General features: G+C 47.6%; 2 protein-coding genes across 4 annotated transcripts in view; one reads left to right on the forward strand and one right to left on the reverse strand.

Annotated features, from left to right (window-relative positions):
- The window catches only part of LOC133381922 (H-2 class II histocompatibility antigen, E-S beta chain-like), a 44,918-nt gene extending 43,631 nt beyond the window's left edge, over positions 1-1,287 (reverse strand). Inside the window, exon 1 of the mRNA XM_061621502.1 lies at positions 1,059-1,287. Within this exon, the coding sequence (XP_061477486.1) occupies positions 1,059-1,143 (85 nt within the window). The 5' untranslated portion in view covers positions 1,144-1,287. The remainder of the gene's footprint in view (positions 1-1,058) is intronic.
- A 1,061-nt stretch (positions 1,288-2,348) lies between these two features.
- The window catches only part of LOC133381923 (zinc finger protein 420-like), a 39,084-nt gene continuing 23,523 nt past the window's right edge, over positions 2,349-17,909 (forward strand). For all 3 annotated transcript variants that reach the window (XR_009761755.1, XR_009761754.1, XM_061621504.1), the window contains exon 1: positions 2,349-2,605. The gene's annotated coding sequence lies outside the window, so the exon portion shown is untranslated. The remainder of the gene's footprint in view (positions 2,606-17,909) is intronic.

Below are 17,909 nucleotides of genomic sequence, written 5' to 3' on the forward strand. Positions count from 1 at the left end.
TTTAAAAATGGGAGTGAATGCAGACTATGGATATATGGGGGTGGGGATGACTGAAGAGAGAGGGGTCTGCATCCAGAATCCACCTGTGCCTGGTGGTCCCGGCTGTGGAGGAAGGAGCACTCGCTGGGTGTGTGTGTGTGTGTGTGTGTGTGTGTGTGTGTGTGTGTGTGTGTGTGTGTGATGGATCTAATGGAAGGCCTGCGTTGGGACCAGAATCACATAAAATACAGTATTTTTCCTAAACACAAATCCTGATCTTTCAGTTAGGCGTGGAAATCCAGCTTTGCCTTTCAAGGTTGCTCAGGATCCACTTTGCCTGCCTCAGTCCAGGACAGTCCCTGGGAACTGAAACCGTGGAGAGGTGCCTCCAGTTAGCGAAAGGAGACCAGGCCAGCAGCCTGAGGCCACATGAGGCACGTTTTGACGTTTCTGTATTGGCAGATTCAGGACAGAGAAGAAGGTCCTTCACGCGGCGCAGTTAAACCGCGGAACTCTCTCCCACGAGAGGCAGCGATAGCCACGAGGTGGAGGGCTTTAAAAGGAGTCTGGAGCAAATTCACGGAGGAGGAAAAGGCGCTCCGTGGCTACTCGCCCTGGGGGCCCCGCTCTGCGCCCCCATCCGAGGCAGCGGATCCCTCTGAATGGCACCCTTGCTGGGACTTGCGGACGGGGAGAGCGCGCGGCTCTTGAGCGCAGGTCATGGGCTCCCTCTGGGGGCATCTGGCTGGCCGCGGGGAGACCAGGAGGCTCGACCAGTGTGGGGTGCAACTCCCCCCAACACTCTCCACACAGCACGACAACGCCCAGGCCCCTTCCCCGTTCCTCCCCTCCCCTGCCCCCTGTTCCCGAACCCCGGGGGTGGCTTCTGCACCGGCATTGCAGGGGGGCATTTCTCTTCTCTGCCAAAGAGGCCTCCACCTTGGCCCACATGCCACGCCCAGAGGCACTTCCGCTCCCCTCCAGAGCCCCACATTTGCGGGGACTTCCCACGACCCCCTTTTCCCCTGGGCCCCCCGGCGACATCCATCCCGCCCGCCCTCCCGTGCCCCCCGCCTAACCTGTCAGGGCTCCTGCCCGCGGGGGGGCGAGGATGGCACAGAGGCACCACGAGAGGCAAAGGGCTCGTCCTCCCCTTGTGCCCATCGCAGCAGCTCTCCTTCCCGGGCCGGGCACGGAGGAGGGATGGATGGAGGAGGGCGGGGGAGCGAGGAGGCTCCCTAGAGAGCAGAGGAAGTTATGTCGGCTGCACCCTCTGCCTGCCTGCCTCCAAAGTGGCTGTGGGGTGGCGGTGCCCCTGGGGTGGCCTTGGCAGAGCGGGGAACCTCAGCCAATGAGAAAGCGCCCTGGCGATGACCAGCCTGTTGCCGGGTGAAACTCCCCAGGCTGGAGCCTCACCGGGCGATGGAGAGGAAACCCGAGGGCGGGGGAGTTCATGGGAGGGGGGAAGAGAGGCCGATGGGGGTGGGCTGCAGGGGGAGGGGTGCCCGCTGGTTCTCCCTCTGATCCAAGGGGGGGCTCCATCAGGGAAGGGGTTCCTCCCCGGTGGGCGGGGTTCTCCCCAGTCATCAGCTCCATGCGCGGGGGGAGCAGGCACGGGGCGGTTCCCCCGCTGTGACTTTTCTGGGGGGGGCTCCTTCTTCTTCGTTCCCACCTGCGACAAGATGCCTCTTCCGGAGGGCGCAGGGGCGACCCCCCAGCTGACTTCTGTCCTCCCCTGGCAACCGGAGGAGGAGGGGGGCGGTAACTCCCACTGACTTGCAGTGGGGGTCCCGTTCGTTCTTGGGGAGGGGGCTGTCCCCGAAGGAGCCCCTGGCTCTCCCGTTTGCAACGGGGGACGTGACGGACCCTCTTTTTTCAAGACCGAGTAGAAGGAGAGAGGGAGGAGGAAGGCGGGAGGGCGCTGTGGGTCCGCCAGGTCGGGCTTCGGAGGAGGGTCCCGGGTGGCAGGCTCGAGTGAGGCTCTGTGGGGCGGGGGCGCTCTTCTCCGGGGGGCGGCCCCCCCTGTGGCTGCCAGAGAGTTGCCTCCTGCCTCCCTGCACCCGCGAACCAGGCCTCCTCTCTGGGCCCCTCCTTGGTGGGAGGGGGCAGCAGGACCCCCCTCGGGGAGCACCGATTGGAGCGACCCCTTCCCCCAAGCGCCCTCGCTCTTCGTGGATCTGTTCTTAAGATTTGTAGCCCCCCCCCCCACGGTGTGGCTGGCAGCAGCATCTTTATTAACACGCAATAAAAGATGAAGGAACGCATCAGAACAAGCCATGACCCCCCCGCCCCCCTCCGCAGCTCTAGGAAGATCGCAGAGATCGCAGAGAGATCTCACTTTCGCTCCTTCCTTTGACAAGGGCCTGAACGGGACGTTCTCGGGACTCCCCTGCCTGGCGACCGATGACGCCGCCTCGGATCGGAGCCCCATTGGTCCCTGCCCAGTCTCCGGGGCAGAGGGGCGGGGCTGGGGCAGAGTTTCTCCCGGGCTGAGCAGAGAAAGTCCCACTGCGGAGTCGGCTGCGAGATGATGGGGGGCTCCTGCGCCTTGGACTTGGGGTCCTCCTTGGGGCCGTGGCGGTGCTGGTCTCCCCTCCGGAGGTGCTGGGCGTGGGGGAGCCTCCAGGTGAGCAAATATCCCATCTGGAGGAGTAAGAGAAAAGCCTTTCCAGAGACCCCCAAAACATCAGTGGGGCAGCAGCAAAGGGGGCTTCCGCTGGGGCTGGCAGAGGAGGAGGGCAGCATCCTCCCCACACTCAGAAACAGTAGCTGGGGCTTTTGGGGGGTGGGAAGGAGAGTTATTTGCTTATTTACATATTTCTTGCAACTATTTAGGCGGCTGAAGAGTAACCCGCAATATTGCCCTGTTAAAAAAGCCCCAGACCCTGCCCCCACGGCAGCCGAGGGCAGATTAATCATAACAAATCATTAACTCAATAAAACCAATCACGATAATCTCCCAGTAGCATCACCCTCTTACAGCTGCCCCTCCTCAATAATGAGGAACCCGGCAGTGAAAGTGGGGCAGAGCCCTCCCCACTCCAAGGAACCTGAACCTGACTCCCTCATCAACCTCCCCACGACCCATAGCCTGGGGGGGGGAGGCCTACAGCGCCCCTCCCCTGCTAATTTTTTCTGCCTCCTATTTTTTTAGGAAAAACAATTAAGTTTATTACAGAAAGAAACCTGCCCCCCTGAACTTTGGGGTGCTGCCCTGAACCTTTAGGCAGGCCACAGGCCAGCTCCCCGCCCCCTAATCACATAAGCCACCCCATTCACTTGTGGTCATAGGAACTAGGAACATGCCTCATAACAAGTCAAACCATCTGCCTGTCTAGCCCAGGCTGGCTGCATGGCTGCCCAGGGTCTACATCAGAGAAGGGTCCTCCTTCCCAGCCCTGCCTCCTGGAGATGTGGGGGGCGGCACTGAGCCTGGGGCCCTCTGCATGCAGAGCAGCCTCTCATTCCAGCTCAACCCACCTGTCCCTCCCCCTCTGGGAGAACAAGTCTTATGAGCAAAGGTTGAAGGAACTTGGCATGTTCAGTCTGGTGAAGAGAAGGCTGAGGGGTGACATGATTGCACTCTTTAAGTACCTGAAGGGCTGTCACATAGAGGAGGGTACAGATTTGTTCTCTGCTGCCCCAGAGGGTAGGACTAGGTCTAATGGTTTTAAGTTGCAGGACCGTAGATTCAGATTGGGCATTAGAAGGAACTTCTTGACAGTAAGGGCAGTTCGGCAATGGAACCGACTGCCTAGGGAGGTGGTGGGATCCCCTTCGCTGGATGTCTTCAAGCAGAGGCTGGACAGCTATCTGCGGGAGATGCTCTAGCTGTGGATTTCCTGCTGTGAGCAGGGGGTTGGACTCGATGGCCTCCAAGGCCCCTTCCAACTCTATGATTCTATGATTCTATGATTCCGTGTAGCCACATTGGCTTTTTCCGATGTCTTCCGTTTTTCTTTCTCTTTGGAATTGTTTGCGATTGCACTTTTTGTAATACCTTCTTCATGAACTAACACGCTTCTTGGGCTCCTTTTTTCTTTAGTCTATCTAGCTACTGGATCCTACTCATCATTTCCCTGAGCTTGCTAAAATCGGCTTTCCTGAAATCCAAGGTCCATGTTTGACTATGTTGGCCATGTTTGGCTTTCCCCAGAATCACAAATTCCAGCATTACGTGGTCACTTTCCCCCAAGGTACTGACGGCTTTAATTCCCGTGACCAATTCATAAGAACATAAGAACATAAGAACATAAGAACATAAGAAGAGCCTGCTGGATCAGGCCAGTGGCCCATCTAGTCCAGCATCCTGTTCTCACAGTGGCCAACCAGGTGCCTGGGGGAAGCCCACAAGCAGGACCCGAGTGCAAGAACACTCTCCCCTCCTGAGGCTTCCAGCAACTGGTTTTCAGAAGCATGCTGCCTCTGACTAGGGTGGCAGAGCACAGCCATCATGGCTAGTAGCCATTGATAGCCCTGTCCTCCATGAATTTGTCTAATCTTCTTTTAAAGCCGTCCAAGCTGGTGGCCGTTACTGCATCTTGTGGGAGCAAATTCCATAGTTTAACTATGCGCTGAGTAAAGAAGTACTTCCTTTTGTCTGTCCTGAATCTTCCAACATTCAGCTTCTTTGAATGTCCACGAGTTCTAGTATTATGAGAGAGGGAGAAGAACTTTTCTCTATCCACTTTCTCAATGCCATGCATAATTTTATACACTTCTATCATGTCTCCTCTGACCCGCCTTTTCTCTAAACTAAAAAGCCCCAAATGCTGCAACCTTTCCTCGTAAGGGAGTCGCTCCATCCCCTTGATCATTCTGGTTGCCCTCTTCTGAACCTTTTCCAACTCTAGAATATCCTTTTTGAGATGAGGCGACCAGAACTGTACACAGTATTCCAAATGCAGCCGCACCATAGATTTATACAATGGCATTATGATATCGGCTGTTTTATTTTCAATACCTTTCCTAATTATCGCTAGCATGGAATTTGCCTTTTTCACAGCTGCCGCACACTGGGTCGACATTTTCATCGTGCTGTCCACTACAACCCCGAGGTCTCTCTCCTGGTCGGTCACCGCCAGTTCAGACCCCATGAGCGTGTATGTGAAATTAAGATTTTTTGCTCCAATAGGCATAATTTTACACTTGTTTATATTGAATTGCATTTGCCATTTTTCTGCCCATTCACTCAGTCTGGAGAGGTCTTTTTGGAGCTCTTCGCAATCCCTTTTTGTTTTAACAACCCTGAACAATTTAGTGTCATCAGCAAACTTGGCCACTTCACTGCTCACTCCTAATTCTAGGTCATTAATGAACAAGTTGAAAAGTACAGGTCCCAATACCGATCCTTGAGGGACTCCACTTTCTACAGCCCTCCATTGGGAGAACTGTCCGTTGATTCCTACTCTCTGCTTTCTGCTTCTTAACCAATTCCTTATCCACAAGAGGACCTCTCCTCTTATTCCATGACTGCTAAGCTTCCTCAGAAGCCTTTGGTGAGGTACCTTGTCAAACGCTTTTTGAAAGTCTAAGTACACTGTGTCCACTGGATCACCTCTATCTATATGCTTGTTGACACTCTCAAAGAATTCTAATAGGTTACTGAGACAGGACTTTCCCTTGCAGAAGCCATGCTGGCTCTGCTTCAGCAAGGCTTGTTCTTCTATGTGCTTAGTTAATCTAGCTTTAATAATACTTTCTACCAGTTTTCCAGGGACAGAAGTTAAGCTAACTGGCCTGTAATTTCCAGGATCCCCTCTGGATCCCTTTTTGAAGATTGGCGTTACATTTGCCACTTTCCAGTCCTCGGGCACGGAGGAGGACCCGAGGGACAAGTTACATATTTTAGTTAGCAGATCAGCAATTTCACATTTGAGTTCTTTGAGAACTCTCGGGTGGATGCCATCTGGGCCCGGTGATTTGTCAGTTTTTATATTGTCCATTAAGCTTAGAACTTCCTCTCTCGTTACCACTATTTGTCTTAGTTCCTCAGAATCCCTTCCTGCAAATGTTAGTTCAGGTTCAGGAATCTTCCCTTTATCTTCCACTGTGAAGACAGATGCAAAGAATTCATTTAGCTTCTCTGCAATCTCCTTATCGTTCTTTAGTACACCTTTGACTCCCTTATCATCCAAGGGTCCAATCGTCTCCCTAGATGGTCTCCTGCTTTGAATGTATTGATAGAATTTTTTGTTGTTGGTTTTTATGTTCTTAGCAATGTGCTCCTCAAATTCTTTTTTAGCATCCCTTATTGTCTTCATGCATTTCTTTTGCCAGAGTTTGTGTTCTTTTTTATTTTCTTCATTTGGACAAGACTTCCATTTTTTGAAGGAAGACTTTTTGCCTCTAAGAGCTTCCTTGACTTTGCTCGTTAACCATGCTGGCATCTTCTTGGCCCTGGCGGTACCTTTTCTGATCTGCGGTATGCACTCCAGTTGAGCTTCTTATATAGTGTTTTTAAACAACTTCCAAGCATTTTCGAGTGATGTGACCCTCTGGACTTTGTTTTTCAGCTTTCTTTTTACCAATCCCCTCATTTTTGTGAAGTTTCCTCTTTTGAAGTCAAATGTGACCGTGTTGGATTTTCTTGGCAATTGGCCAGTTACATGTATGTTTAATTTAATAGCACCATGGTCACTGCTCCCAATCGGTTCAACAACACTTTCATCTCGCACCAGGTCCCGGTCCCCACTGAGGATTAAGTCCAGGGTTGCCGTCCCTCTGGTCGGTTCCATGACCAACTGGTCCCTGTTAGTTAAGATCAGGTCCAGGATTGCCGATCCCCTTGTTCCTTCTTCTACTTTTTGAAAGAGGAAATTATCAGCAAGGCCCATCAGGAATTTGTTGGAGGCTTTGTGCTTCGCAGAGTTTGTCTCCCAGCAGATATCTGGGTAGTTGAAGTCCCCCATCACTACTACTTCTTGCCTCCTTGAGATTTCAGAGATTTGTTTGCGAAAGGCCTCGTCTACCACCTCTTCTTGGCCAGGGGGTCTGTAGTAGACACCTACTACCATGTCGGTTTTATTTGTTTCTCCATTTATTTTTACCCAAATGGTCTCTACCGGACCACTTTGTTCGCTCTCTTGGATTTCCATAGAGGTGTATTTGTCTTTGACGTATAACGCTACTCCCCCTCCTTTTCTGTTGCTTCTATTCTTTCTGTAGAGTTTATATCCTTGAATGGCTATATTCCAATCATGGGAGTCATCCCACCGTTATCCCTATGAAGTCATATTTGCCTTGATGCACTAAGACTTCAAGCTCCCCTTGCTTGTTTCCCAAGCTCCGCGTGTTGGTATATAGACAGCAGAAGTCTCTTTTGTCCCGATTGGATTCCTCCGTTAATGTACCGTGAGCTTTGCCATGCATCCCTTTCTCTCTCCCAGTGTCTCCTGTACCCTTCAAATCCTCACGTTTACAACCTGCTGTCTTTGGATTGGTATTTAAGCTATCATCTCCATCCCCCTGAGGCTTTAGTTTAAAGCCCTCTTGATGACTTTTGCCATACTTCTGCCAAAGAGATTCTTCCCAGTCCTTGTGAGGTGCAGCCCATCTCTTGCCAACAGTCCCCCCTCCAAGAAGCTTAGACCATGGCCCCAGAATCCAAACCTCTCCCATCGGCACCATCTGCGTAACTATTATCATCACTATTATCCCTACTGCGGCTGAACTCCAGCGCTGTAGCTTCAGGAATCATTTCCATCAGGATAGGACGCAGCAGACTCCACAGGTATCAGAGACAGCCCCCATGGACTCCATACTGCGTACTTGAGTCTCACAGGCCTCACAGAGGTGGCGTAAAGCCAAGGTGCCAGTTGACCTTTTTACTGGCTTCAGGCTTGGCAGCTTGTCCATGTGGGCATTAATAATCCTTCTGCCAAATCTTTCCCTCAGAACTTTCACAGCCGCATCTTAATTTCCCTCTGATAGCTGCATGCCAGCAATTGCACTGGTTGCTGCCCCACCTAGGAAGGATTTTAATTAATTAAACTTGTCTGCCTTTGTCAGCCTGGTGTTCTGGTGAATGGAGGTTCCATACTGGCTCCAGGATCTCTGGCTGCAATAATATCCCCGTGAAATCTCTCAGTCATCCAATTGGGGAGCTTGACCCTCAGTGGCCATGGATCTGCCCTTGTTGCTGAAGAGGGACTGCTTGCATCTTCAGTGTTAATTGCTTGCATTGCATGTGTTTTCCCAGCTATGATGTGGTCTTTCTACAGGGACCCCGGAACTGTTTTCAAGGTGAGGGGGCTCAGGACTGGTGGGCAGGTCATGTCATGATGATCTGCTTCCCCCTCCTCCCCAATGGTCAGTTTCTCCTGTTCTATCCTGGATTGCATAGGAGTAAATCCCATTGAACTCAATAAGCATGCAAATGATCAGACCTGCATTCCCCCCCTCTCCTTTCCCTTCATTCTCCCCCTCTTCCTCCTCCCCTGCCCACTCCAGCCCTCCCCCCCGGTCAGTTTTACCTATTGTAAGCATGATTGCACAGGAGTAAATAGCACTGAACTCAATAAATATGCAAATGATCAAACCTGTCCTTCTCCCCTCCCCCTCCTGCCTGCTCCCATCCCAGTCCTCCCCACTGCCTTTCCTCCTCTCCCTCCTCCTCTTCCGCCTCCTGCCTTCCCCATCCCCTGTGGTCAGTGTCACCTATCCTAAGCATGATTGCTGGGGAGTAAATCCCACTGAACTCAATAAGTATGCACATGATCAATCCATTCTCAGCAAACTTGCATAGGATCCCATTTCTTACCCCCTGGAATAAAAAGCAAGGAAATGTAGGCTGCTGGACTGTGCAGTGTTTCCAGAAAGACAAGTAAGGGGTTAAAACTGTGCAGCATCTCAAGGACAGACCGCAGCTGGCACAAAACCGAAAGTCTATAAAACCTTGAAAGAGAAACTGCAAGGTGTGGGGGTGTTAGGAGAGTTGAGAGAGAAAAGTCTTCGTGTCTGTATCTGTACAAGAACCTTCTGTCAGTAAATGACTCTTAAACACTTAATGGCCTGTGTGTGAGTATCTTTCAACTGCCATCGGGTGCTGCCTACAGGAAATTCACTAATAGGCAAAAAACCTTGCGGTTTAAGAATGTACCTATAGCCCACAGATATTTCTATCAAACTTTAAAAAGCAGGGAAATTGGGCAGCTATACTGAATGCACCAGGGGAGCACGAGACCTGACCTCCTCTCTGAGATATTGGACTGCCCTACAAATTGTTCAAAATGCAAACACCATTTGGGTTGGTCTTTCACAGTCCAGTCCACTTCCTGTGTAGCTTGGAAGAATTTGGTAGCATGTGCCTCTGAGCATATGGTGAGTGGTGGCAACACCTGCACACAGCTCAAATAATAGAAAGAAGACATGTGCTGTGGTGATCTTGTTTTAGCAGGGAGGAAGCAACATTATTAAGACAGTTGACATAGTTCAGATGGTCACTTTGAATATGTCTGATTTCCTTTGCAATTTTAGTGAAGTTCCCTATAGGAAATCATTTTCTTTTGTTTCTGTTTCTGTGAATATGTGAAGTACAGCAACACCTTGCAAAATTTACACTAAAAAAACTGCTAACATAATTGTGGAATAATGGCACTGACTTCTGCAGGATAGTCTCCAGTGGACCTCAGGAGTGTCTCAATTTGCACAAGATAAAACAGTGGGAGGTGAAATATATTCTAGCAAAATGCTAGGTGTCCTCTATGTTTTTAGTTGACTGTGCCCACCTTGCCTTAAATGAAGTGGTTTAAACATAGCAGGCTGAAAATATGCATCCTCAATCTGATTTTTAATCAAACTGCAGGTCCAAAATCCACTGATAATGCACCGAAAATAGAAATAGAACATAACTTCCAATTTGAAACACAAAAGGCTGTCTTCACCATCATATGACATTGACCAATAAAAAGGCTTTGAAATTAATAAAAATCAATTTGACACGGATTTCTAGGATGAATAATGAGGGAAATAAAATTTTCTAGTTTAGATTCTCGGTAGAAATATTAGTAAAACGGGAAAGAAGCAAAGTAAGAACACTAACAAACATACAAAAATATAATTCTCCATCTTTGGAGATGGCAGGTGTTGCCACCACTCACCATATGCTCAGAGGTACGTTACCAAATTCTTCCAAGCTACACAGGAAGTGGATTGGACTGTGAAAGACCAACCCAAATTGTCTTTGCATCTTGACCAATTTGTAGGGTGGTCCAATATCTCAGAGAGGTCAGGACTCCTGCTCCCCTGGTGCATTCACTAGAGCTGCCCAATTTCCCTGCTTTTTAAAGTTTGATAGAAATAGCTGTGGGCTATAGGTATGTTCTTAAACTGCAAGGTTTTTTGCCTATTAGTGAATATTGATTAAAACGGGCTGCTGCAAAGGTCTCCTCCATGAGTTCTCCCAGCTCCAAGAAGCAGGCTCTCTGTTAGCTCAAGGGAAGTACTTTGAAAGAGAAAATGTTCCTTTGTAAGGTGTGTGAGCCCCCTTTAGGATGCACACCTTAATGTGGTGAGGGGTTTGAGAGTGTTGAAGAAGCTGAGAGCAATGCCGTCAGGAGTCTAGACCAAGAGGCTAGACTCCTAGCAGGGGCACCCATGGTGGAATGGTAAAAGCTGAGACACCAGACTAAGATGCATCCAGACTCAGAGGAAGGCAATGGTAAACCACCTCTGAATACCTCTTACCATGAAAACCCTATGAACAGAGTATCCAAAATGCAACACGAGATAGTGCTGGAAGATGAAACCCCCAGGTCAGAAGGCACTCAGTGAGCTACTGGGGAAGAACAAAGGACAAGGACAAGTAGAGCTGTGACTAATGACGCAGCTGGGTCAAAGCCGAAAGGAAGCCCAGAGGGTGATGCGCACAGATGCAAGAGGAGAGTCCAGAGTTGTACGACACACACAATAGGAACATGGAATGTGAGAAGCATGAACCAGGGAAAGTTAGAAATTGTCAAGCAAGAAATGGAACGTATCAACATTACAATACTTGGCATGAGTGAATTAAAATGGACGGGAATGGGACATTTTCAATCTTGCAATTACAAATATTTTATGCAGGAAATGAGAAAGTAAGAAGAAACGGGGTTCTTTAATAGTGAGAAGTGTTGTAGCAAAAGCAATTAGGAGCTACAACGCAAGGTCTGAGCGAGTGATATCAATGAGATTAAATGGGAAACCTATTAACATAACCATCATCCAAGTCTACGCTCCAACATTAAACACAGAAGAAGAGGAATTGGAGAGATTTTATGCAGAAGTACAGGAGGAAATTGATCACACACCAAAACAAGATATGATGATAATCATGGGGGACTGGAATGCAAAAGTAGGGAACAGAGAAGAACTAGGAATTGTGGGGAAATGGGGCTTAGGTGACAGAAATGAAGCAGGAGAAAGACTTATTGAATTCTGTGAAGCCAATAATTTGTTTCTTGCCAACACAGTTTTTGAGCAACCAAAAAGACGACTATACACGTGGACATCACCAGATGGTCAATATAGGAATCAAATTGATTATATAATTGGAAACAGAAGATGGAGAAGTTCCATACTTTCTGCAAAAACAAGACCAGGAGCAGACTGCGGTATAGATCATGAACTGATCGTATCGAAAATCAGAGTAAAGCTAAAGAAGAAGAACAAAGCACTCATAATGCCAAAATACAATTTAAATAACATCCCAGAAACACATAAAGATCAAATAAGGAACTGGTTTGAGGCTTTAAACTTAGTTGACAGAGAACCAGAAGAACTATGGAATGAAGTCAAAGACGTTATCAGGGAAGAATACAAAAAGACAATACCTCTTGTTAAAAAGAGAGAAAGACCCCAATGGATGACTGAAGAAACTCTTAAAATGGTTAAAGAGAGAAGGAAAGCAAAAGCAAAAGGAGATAGAAACACGGTCAGAACCCTAAATGCAACTATACAGCGACTAGTACGTAGGGACAAAGAGAACTATTACAATAGTTACTGTATAGAAAGAGAAGAGGACAACAAAAAGGGAAGAACAACAGCCATATTCCAAAAGATTAGAGAAATGAAAGGGAAATTTAAACCACGAGTAGGGATGTTGAATAATCAACAGGGGAACACACTGACTGACCGAGATGAAATAAAAGGAAGATGGAAGCAATACACTGAAGAACTCTATAAAAGAGATGCCAGGATGACAGATTCATTCACGGAGGAACCATATGATGAAGAATCAGAAATTTCAGAATGTGAGGTGAAAGCTGCTCTTAAAATTCTTGGAAGAAACAAACCACCAGGAATAGACGGCGTACCAATAGAGTTGCTACAAGCTACTGAGACTGAATCTGTCCAAATTTTGACAAGAATTTGTCAAGAAATATGGAAAACTAAACAATGGCCCACAGACTGGAAGCGTTCAATATATATCCCACTTCCAAAGAAAGGGGATCCCAGAGAATGCAGTAATTACCGAACTATTGCCTTAATATCCCATGCAAGTAAAGTAATGCTCAAGATTCTACAACAAAGGCTCTTACGATATATAGAGCGAGAAATGCCAGACGTCCAAGCTGGATTTAGAAAGGGAAGAGGCACCAGTGATCATATTGCAAACATATGTTGGATAATGGAACGGAGCAAGGAATTTCAGAAGAAAATCACCCTGTGCTTTATAGATTACAGCAAAGCCTTTGACTGTGTAGATCATTAAAAACTATGGAATGCTTTAAAAGGAATGGGGGTGCCACAGCATCTGATTGTCCTGATGTGCAACCTACAAGAGGCTACTGTAAGGACAGAATATGGAGAAACCGATGGGTTCCCCATCGGACAGGGCATGTTACAGGGGTGTATTTTATCACCCTATTTGTTTAATCTGTACGCAGAACATATCATACGGAAAGAGGGATTGGAGCAAGATGAAGGTGTGAAAACTGGAGGGAGAAACATCAATAATTTAAGATATGCAGACGATACCATACTCTTAGCAGAAACCAGTAATAATTAGAAACGAATGCTGATGAAAGTTAAAGAGGAAAGCACAAAAGCAGGACTACAGATGAAAGTCAGGAAGACTAAAGTAATGACAACAGAAGATTTATGTAACTTTACAGTTGACAATGAGGACATTGAACTTGTCAAGGATTATCAATACCTCGGCACAGTCATTAACTAAAATGGAGACAATAGTCAAGAAATCAGAAGAAGGCTAGGACTGGGGAGGGCAGCTGTGAGAGAACTAGAAAAGATCCTCAAATGCAAAGATGTATCACTGAACACCAAAGTCAGGATCATTCAGACCATGGTATTCCCGATCTCTATATATGGATGTGAAAGTTGGACAGTGAAAAAAGCAGATAAAAATCAACTCCTTTGAAGTGTGGTGTTGGAGGAGAGCTTTGCGCATGCCATGGACTGCGAAAATGACCAATAATTGGGTTTTAGAACAAACTTAAACCAGAACTACGATTAGAAGTTGAAATGATGAAACTGAGGTTATCATACTTTGGACACATGATGGGAAGACATGATTCCCTAGAAAAGACCATAATGCTGGGAAAAACAGAAGGGAGTATAAAAAGAGGAAGGCCAAACAAGAGATGGATTGTTCCATAAAGGAAGCCAGAGACCTGAACTTACAAGATCTGAACAGCGAGGTTCATGACAGATGCTCTTGGAGGTCGCTGATTCATAGGGTCGCCAAAAGTTGTAATCGGCTTGAAGGCACATAAGAACATCAAGAACAAGGTGTGTGAGACCCTTTTATGAATAAAATACACCCAAAATAATGGGACAGAAATCTGGGGGGAAGAAATGCAATTGCCCCAGTAGAGAGTTCTAGGCCACTGAGGGAAGGGGTAGTATTCTGAGTGGTTTAAGTGTGTTGCCACATAGTGGCCAAAGAGCAGATGCATTGCTATAGCGAAGGGAGTAGGGTTGCCAGGTCGGAACCATCCAAAAACCTGAGAAAATGGGGGCGGGCCCTAGTGATGTCATGGGGCAGGCCCTAGTGATATCACGGGGCGGGCCCTAGTGACATCACGGGGCGGGCCCTAGTGACATCATTAAACATGATACATTGTATCAACCACAGTTGCTTGGAGCATACCATTCAAAAAAAAATTATCTGATTGGAGATTAAAATAGAAATCTTACCTAAAATAGGGTGTTCCTAGGTCCATCTGAAGTGACAAGGTCATTCTTTCTCACAAGCTTAGGGTGATGCAAAATGGAAATGGACTGCCTTCAAGTTGATCCCAAATAGGGTCTTCATGGTAAGCAGTATTCAGACAGAGGTGGTTTACTATTGCCTTCCTCTGAGTCTGAGAGGCAGTGACTGGCCCAAGGTCACCCAGTGAGCTTCATGGCTGTTTGGAGATTCAAACCCTGGTCTGCCAGGTCACAGTTCAACACCTTTAGGGAACATTTAATCTCGCTTACTTGCTTCTGGCAAGAAAGGTTTACGTGCCCTCAGGCCAGGCCATTATTGGAAGAAAGGAGTTTAGTGTTGCAGAGATGTTAGATGGGAGCACAGATGGATGCCCCTGAAGGCAGCAACTGTAAACATGCTTATTAAGGAACTAAGCCCCATAGAACTCAATAGGACTTACTTCTGAGTAGATATGGTTGCAGCCATGTTAAACAAATTAAACCAGAACTATCACTAGAAGCTAAAATGATGAAACTGAGGTTATCATACTTTGGGCACATCATGAGAAGACGTGATTCACTAGAAAAGACAACAATGCTGGGAAAAACAGAAGGGAGTAGAAAAAGAGGAAGACCAAACAAGAGACGGATTGATTCCATAAAGGAAGCCACAGACCTGAACTTACAAGATCTGAACAGGGTGGTTCATGACAGATGCTCTTGGAGGTCGCTGATTCATAGGGTCGCCGTAAGTCGTAATCGACTTGAAGGCACATAACAACGCCTTCTTGCCTGCACTATCTAAAAGTAACATTTGTACGGATGAGAGAGCTGTTTTATGGCACCAACTATCCCAAATAAAAGGCACAATTCAAACCATGTCTGCTGCTACATACATGCTTTAATCTGCTAGCCCACAAGAGACTCCCATGAAAGCACTATAGTCCAGGAGGCCTCCACCTTAGAAAGTGCCCCCACTACATTCCAGATCAGTTCCAGCCTTGGGAGGGGACAACTATATTAATAGGTTGCTCATTGCTATTGTTGAGTGGCAGATGCCTACACAAAAGGCATCAATGTGCCAATTTTACAGTAGCATTAAGTTACTACAAACAAATAACGCAGCAGGGTTACAACACCAGGACTGCACACTGCACCCATGTTACTGCTCCCCATATTGGTGTCTCCAATAATCCCTTTAGCTGTTTAGAAGGCAGCTGGGTGTTCTCACTTGTAATCTGCATTTCAGAAGATCATTAGATCCAGAAGTGTAAGCTCCGAATCTTGCATTAAGATCCACAGACTACCAAAAAAAATTCATTCATTCTATACCACGATTCAATCCACAGCCTAATCAATTTGGACAGATACTTAGATGGAAGGGGTATTTAAAAGCCTAAGTCTGTGGGAAAATTCTGCTAACGTCTGTATGCTGTAGTCCTTTAATCCAAATACTCTCTTAGTGCCATGGATATTAACTGAACTTGCTAAGCAAGTTACAGCATGAAGTCTTTTCCCCTGCAAGAATGAGATTTTGTAGGAGGGGAGAAAAAATGAGAGGAATTAAGAGATTTCGAGGGGCATGATAAAAACTGTCATCTCCTACTGTGGCCAGGCTTCTCTGTAAATACTTTTCCAATATATTTTTAATAGTACCTTTGTACAGAACAATAAATATCTTTTCAGCATTCTGGTTTTTTACCTCCGGAAAGGAGCAGCGTGGCGCCGATGGGCAGGAGCGGCTGTGATGGGGCTGAGGAGTCTGTGCGTGCGGTCGTTCCGAATCCGGTTGGGGGAAGAAGGACCGGTTTGAGGCCGGGTCGTTTGTAGGCCGTCGCGCAGAGGGAGAGAGAGAGAGGGAGAGAGAGATTTGTCTTGAGTCTGCTGTATTTAGTGAAGCTTGAGTCTGCTGTATTTAGTGAGTGGCCTGCCAGCCTCAGCCGGTTCCCCTGCTCCAGAAAGGACGGCCGGCCGCTTCACTAAATACAGCAGACTCAAGCTTCACTAAATACAGCAGACTCAAGACAAATCTCTCTCTCTCTCTCTCTCTCCCCCCTCTCTCTCTCCCTCTGCGCGACGGCCTACAAATGACCCGGCCTCAAACCGGCTCCTTCCATCAGCGGCCTTCTTCCCCCAACCGGATTCAGAACGACCGCACGCACAGACTCCTCAGCCCCATCGCGGCCGCTCCCGCCCATCGGCGCCACGCGGCTACAGCCTCCACTCACCACCCCCTCACCTGTACTTCTGTGGCCAGCGGGAGCAGCTAGGCTCTGCTGCACAGGGTGGGGGGGCACGGCGGCGACTCAACTCCTCCTCCTCCTCCTCTCTCTCTCCAGTCCCTCCCTCAATTACAAAGGGCGGGAAGGCGGCCAGCCACAGCCTTCACGCATGCATATGTCAATCATGTATGCGTGGCTGAGCGGCATGCTCAAAAGCCGGAGATTAGCCTCTTCAAAGGAATTATGGCTGGAGGCCAGAGACGGCTCCCTTTTCCCTGAAACTCCGGCAGAAAACCGGAGACCTGGCATCCCTACTCTAATGCTGTGGTCAGGTGTTGGACATGCTCAGGCACCAACTTGCTAAAAATGGCCACGTCATCGATATAGGCCACTGCAAAGTCTGACATGCCTCGCAACACAGTATTGATTAGCCTCTGAAACGAACTTGGTGAGTTCCTTAGTCCCATGGGTAAGGTCACAAACTCATATAACCCATCTGGTGTACTGAAGGCAGTTTTGGCTCTGGATTGCTCGTCTAGTTCCATTTGCCAAAATCCCTTACAGAGATCTATTGTAGAGATAATGGTTGCTGCCCCCAATAACTCTAACATTGCGTCTATCCTAGGCATAGGATACGCATCTGGGACAGTAATTTATTGATTAGCCGATAATCAATGCAAAATCTTGTCGTTCCATCTTTTTTCGGAACCAGGACAATACTTGAGGCCCAGGGACTGATAGATTCCCTGATCACTCCTAGTTCCAGCATATCTTCCACCTCCTTTTTGATCTCACTCAAAACTTTCCCATTCACACGGTACGGAACAGATCTGATTGGGGCATGATCTCCAGTATCAATGGAATGTTTGGCTATACTGGTTCGGCCAGGTTTATTGCTAAAGAGATCCCCATAGTTTTTCAAAACTCTCAGAATCTCTTCTCTTGCTTCCTCCTGCACCTCCTCTGACCATTCCACTTGATCTACCCCTCCTTTGTCTTTGCTTTCCTGTACCAAATCTGGAAGTTCAGGCCCACTTCCCTCAGGGAATAAGGTAACTTGCAACACCTTTGCATCCCTGGTATGGTAAGGCTTTAACATATTTACATGAACCACTTTGCTTTTGTTTAATTGGTCTGTGGTGCTTACATATGTCACTGTGTCAAGCCTTTCTCTGATGGTATATGGTCCTTCCCAGTTAGCCTGTAATTTGTCATGTTTCCTGGGTATGAACGCCATAACCATATCTCCCACATCATACACACGTTCTCTGGCTGTTCTGTCATACCAGTAACTTTGCTTCTGCTGAGCTTGACTGAGATTCTCTTTCACCACTTCCATCATTGATGTTAATTTATTGCGGAATTCCAATACAAAATCTACTACAGAAGTTTTGTACTCTCCCAGAGTTCCTTCCCATGAATTTTTTAGCAGTTCCAAAGGTCCCCTCACTTTTCTAGTGAACATGAGTTCAAAGGGTGAGAAGCCTGTTGACTCCTGAGGGACTTCTCTGTACGTGAATAAGAAGCACCCCAAACGTTCATCCCAGTCTTGTGGGTGATCTTGAACATAGCTTCTTA

This window comes from Rhineura floridana, chromosome 3 (genome assembly GCF_030035675.1).
Source record: "Rhineura floridana isolate rRhiFlo1 chromosome 3, rRhiFlo1.hap2, whole genome shotgun sequence".
Classification (NCBI taxonomy): domain Eukaryota; kingdom Metazoa; phylum Chordata; class Lepidosauria; order Squamata; family Rhineuridae; genus Rhineura; species Rhineura floridana.